Source organism: Gavialis gangeticus, unplaced genomic scaffold, assembly GCF_001723915.1.
Source record: "Gavialis gangeticus isolate Ggan-Ray unplaced genomic scaffold, GavGan_comp1, whole genome shotgun sequence".
In the NCBI taxonomy this organism is placed as follows: Eukaryota; Metazoa; Chordata; order Crocodylia; family Gavialidae; genus Gavialis; species Gavialis gangeticus.
Window position 1 is genome coordinate 777,576 of NW_017729028.1, and position 5,093 is coordinate 782,668.

A 5,093-nucleotide genomic window follows, 5' to 3' on the forward strand; every position below is an offset into this window, starting at 1 on the left:
CCAAGAAGTAGAATTGCTTGTGGCAGAATTTGAAAGTTAATTTGGCAGTATGTTTGTTTTGTTTGTTTGTTTGTTTGTTTTCTTCTGCCATGCTACCTTCAAATTGGGCATATTTGCTTTTGAGAGGAGGAAGAAGCAGCTGTGTCTGGTGACAAAAGTACTGGTTTTGTAGTAGATGTGGCAGTAGTTGTTATGAAAGCAAACATTGTGACTTCACTAGTTAGTACTTTATGTTCCTGTTAGTTTATTTAGCAGTAAATTGTTAATGTTTTCATGTATGGACTGCCTGGATAAATTGCAGTGGCCCCACACCTTGAAAAAATCATTCTTTTGAATAGGTCCTCTGAATTCATAGAAAATGTAATGAAGAGAGGCTTCTAATAATATCTGAGGCTTATAGTGTTGGTCCAGCTTCCTGGAGTATGTTCTCAGTAACTTGTTTACAGTGCCAGGAATAAATTTGTCCTGTCTTGCTAACGTGAACTGATCTGGCCAGTGGAATCTCTTTAAATGTAGAAGGTCTTTTGACCAAGGGTGGGATACCTTTTATCTGTCTCACTTAAAACTGTGTTACTTTCTCTGCAACATCTATGTTTTTGTAACCCTTCTAGTTACCCTGGATGTATATTGTCCTATTATATGGCATTCTCTGTGTTAATGTGAACAAACAACCCTCTGTGCCAGCCCTTTTTCTCTCCCTCGAATAAAAGTTAGTAAAGATGAAGTTGGAGCTACACAGTATACATTTGCAAACAGATCCCTTCATTTCAGCTGACTACATTTTCACTTGGTAAACTAGCACTCAAGTACATTGCAACTTGCCCACTGATACTGCAGAAAAGTGGGCATCAATACTAGTCGAGAGGAAATTTTGTGTATATCCAGGTGTAGGAATACTTGACAGAGTAATACAATTCTGGAAAAAGAACTCCGAAAGACTGGAGAATCCGATCCTATTTCAGATTACTGTCAAGCACTTTGCGTGAAGCTTTTGCACAATACATATCTGCAGGAATCTAGAGCTTGATCCTTTGGCAAAAAAAAAGTTGGCAGTAGGGTCAGTCTGGAGGGGATGGCAGAAAGGCCAGTGGATTTAGTATAAATGCTAAGCATGGTACAGAGTAGTGATTCTAGCAGCCATTGGCACAGATTTTTTATTTTTCTGTGTAGTAATGCACATTACCTTGGTTCATGCGGGATAGTTTTAAAAATATTTAGCTAGGTTATTGCTTAAAATAATGGCGCTATAGTTTCAATCCTATCATGAGATGTAATTTTTTTTCCATAGGTGTGACAAGTTGGGTTGACACCTGGAAAAGTAATGGCTGGAGAACAAGTACAGGGAAATGTGTAATAAACAAAGAGGACTTTGAAAGACTTGACAAACTTACAGAAGACATGGACATAAAGTGGGTGAGTAACTGCAAATTAGTTCTGTGTATTCTGTCACCATTAAAGTGTTTTCTCACTGTGCTCCAATTTGTGAAAATAATTAGTAAAAGCTAATTGCTACATATCCACAGTGCCTGTTCCTTCTAAAATAATAAGTGATTATTTTGTTACTAAGTTAAAAAATATTGTAATCTGTCAAATGCTAAAACATACTTATTGACCACCAGGTCTTTGGTTTTTTTTAAAATTATCTTTTCTATAAAGGTACAAACTAGTAAATCTTGGTGGCATTTCCAGGAAAAGGAGGACAAAGATTCAGTTTAAGCTAAAATACTGCACTGATTTCATAAGGGATGGTCATAAGGCTGGAATCCAAAATGTTATGATAAGAATAATCATCACTTATTACTGAGAATGAACTTGGACTCTAAAAAATCCTCGTTCTTAAGTCAGTGTATATTAACAGGTCAAGGTGATTAGACTGCGAAAGTTTTGCTGATGCAGAGAAAAAAACCTGAAGTACCCTAACTTGGTAGGATTTAAACATATGAAACCTAGAATTAGACAGTTTGGGTGAGGTTTTCCAAGAAAACTGAAAACATGAATATCCTTGTCTTTAAACAATGTAAGTGATTATTTTTAAGAACTGTCTTCAACCTTGAGGTGAGAGAGGACTTCTTGTTGAGGAGCTTTATTGATATTCCCTTTTAAATAGATGTCCTGTTGCCTCTAATTTTATTGGTGGTGCTAGATCTAATTTGACAAAAAAAAATCTCACCTCATTTTTCTCCATAAGTGAGATTTTAATTGTTCTAAATTTGCCAGTAACAGAAATGTCTCCTTCAGAGAGAGAGAATCTAGAATTAAAGCTCTGTACCATTGCTTTTATGGTTATTAAATTCTTGAATCCAGGCAAACACATAATTAAATTAACAGAAAAGGTTCAGTGGGTGTAGAGGAGACTTTCATGGAGGAGGTTCCTTTTGGAAAAACTTTTGTATTCTGGTTTCTCTATTTAAATAGAAAAGTTTGAGGCTTTCTTAAAATTGAATGAATTAAGCTTTCTTTGAAGCTACAGCATGCAGTTAGAATAGGCAACTAAATACAAAATCCAGTCAGTGACAAGCCAGTTATTTCTAAGATGTGCACAGTAGAAGTACTAAAAAATATTAAATAAAGGCTTTTGAATTCGGCAACAAACATTAAATTAAATAGTAAATCTGTTGCCTCATGGGACAGTCTGCCAGGATGCATCCAACTCACAGATCTCCAAAGGCCACAGTACCTCCATTTGGAGGCAGCGCATCTAGACAAGTGGTCATGAACCAGTTGATCTGATGCTGAGCACAGGGTGGGGTGGGCTGGGTCCTAGGTGGTGTCGGGCTCTTCCTGGCAGGGGTGTTGAGCTGTGTTGCGCTTGGGATAGGAGGTGGCACTGGGAATAAGAGACTGTGGAGGGCAACTGCAGCACCCAAAAGTTTTTGCTGTAGCCCCCCCCAAACCCCTCCCAATGCTGTATGGCACTGCCTACCTCAAGCACAATGCATCCCCACCCCAACCAGGAAGAGCCTTGTGCGGGCCCCCCCTCCCCACAAAGGGTTCGGGGGCCATGTGCCCAGGATCTGTGTGGGGGGAGGTGAGGCTGCTGCTGTGGGCTGGGTCTGGGAGGCTACGCCAGGCTGTTCCTGGTGGGGGCGGGTCAGGCCACATTGCCCCACTCCCACCATAACCCCACTCCCGGTGTCACTGCTGCCACCCAACCTGAGCCCAGCACCGCCCAACACCCCTGCCAGGAAGAGCCTGGTGCTGCCCTGGCTCCAGCCTGCCCCACCACCCCATGTGCAGATCTGGGAGCCGCCACCTGCGCCCGCCCCCCAAAATGCTTGCAGCTCCATCCCTGCCTTGGCAGGAAAGAGCCTACCTCTTCCCCACTTCCCCCTCCATGGTGCGGGGCACACAGATTGAGGCCCCAGCAGTGAGGGAGGGAGCAGAGCACAGGCAGGGGCTGGGGGGAGTGGGGGACAAGCAGAAGCCTGGGCCTCCACTTGTCCCACCATCTGGCTTGGCTAGGGCCCCGCTCCCTGCTTCACCGCTGGGGCTCAGTCTGCCTCCCCTTCCCCCACAGACTTGCCTGCTGGGGGCACATCCCCAAATTATTTATTTTTTTTCTCTCTCTACCTCAATCTGTCTGCCTCCCCACAGACTGACCTGGGGTTGGGGGCAGGGTTGTGGTGGCACATGGTAGATCTTGGGTTGCTTTTTTAATTTTAAAAAAGTGATCTCCTACCCAAAACGGTTGGAGACCACTGATCTAGACTCCCCAGGGTGGGACTCCTAACTTGATAAAGACTCCCTTCTATATTGTCTGGAGGCCGTGTACTAGAAAATAAGATGTGTGAAGTGGTTCACATTTAAAGGAACCAGGTCAACTAAGAAGTGTCCTGCACTAGTTTGCAAATGGGACAGTTAAATTCTGGGCTCATAAAACACTTGGGTAAGAGCTAACCCTGAAAATGCTGCATTTGGCAAATTTAAATTGGTGACCTTGAGTAAAATGCTTGTAAATCCTGTGCTGTTCCAGGAACACTGGTTTCTTATCAGACCAGCTGTATGGTTTTTGCTTGCTTGGCTTTTGTTGGGGGTTCAGTAATGTTCTCATGCTTTTATCTCAACAGATGCATATTCCTGGTCATGCTGGCTTTACAGGGAATGAAGCAGCTGATAGACTGGCAAAAGAAGGTGCTAGAAAACAAAACTCTGAACCGGCTAGTGACTAAATTTGATTCTGCTAATGAGAGACTGGTCCTAAAACTACTGATTACTATTTCAGTATAACAGCAGCACCTGCTGGAATTGTTTCAATGTTGAAATTTATTTAGATCATATAGGACTGTAATTCTACATGTGCATATACTATCTCGTTGAAAAAAATCAGTATTGTAATGGACTGAAGTGACACACTCGTTTTTACTTGTAGATATTATTTCACAGTTTAAGTTTCAGATGTTGTGGAAATAGGATGACCAGTGCTGAGTTTGCATCCTCTTTTTGTCACAGTGCTGCTTTTGAAGTCGCCTGTTCCATAAGAGCTGAGTTTATACTTTAGGTTTTACTACATATTGGAGTTGTTATTGTTTCATAAATATTGCAGTAGTTCTGGTCATGTTTATTTTTTTCGCCTTCACCAAGAGAACAGAAATAAACTGAAACCTAACCATTTTTATACGTGTGCATTAAATACTTCTGCATGAAACAGTGCAGAAAATAATGCTATTGCAGGCCCTAGTCTAGGATTCAGATAGTTTGAATAGTCTTTTAAGAAATGGCCTGTTTCTTGCATAAGGTGTGTACCTTTTTGAAGGTGGAATGAAGAAATAAAATTGTGCCTGACTGAAAGGATATGAATTTGTTGTCGTACTCGCAATTGCACATGCTTGCAAGGTTAACAGAACAGCCACCGTCTTGCACATCCCTGCTGTAGTGGTCACTGGCAGTTGAGTAGAAGAGAGTAATGAGATAGCTGCCCCACTAATCTCCTAATTGCTGGCCATGGCTCTTTGCTTAGGGCGCGCACCTCAATTTGCAGCACCTAATTTTCAGAAAAAGGTGCACGTGCTCTGGGTTAATGTCTCTTACGGTTCTTTGTCTTCAGTTCTGTTGGTTACTTAGCACATTTGTGTTTTAGTGTTGGCTTTCAAGAG

The 5,093-nt window shown here is 41.9% G+C and overlaps 1 protein-coding gene across 1 annotated transcript in view; it reads left to right on the top strand.

Moving 5' to 3' along the window:
- The window catches only part of RNASEH1 (ribonuclease H1), a 17,547-nt gene extending 12,756 nt beyond the window's left edge, over nt 1-4,791 (top strand). Inside the window, exons 7-8 of the mRNA XM_019520707.1 lie at nt 1,289-1,413; nt 4,068-4,791. Of these exons, the coding sequence (XP_019376252.1) occupies nt 1,289-1,413; nt 4,068-4,169 (227 nt within the window). The 3' untranslated portion in view covers nt 4,170-4,791. The remainder of the gene's footprint in view (nt 1-1,288; nt 1,414-4,067) is intronic.
- The last annotated feature ends 302 nt before the right edge of the window (nt 4,792-5,093 follow it).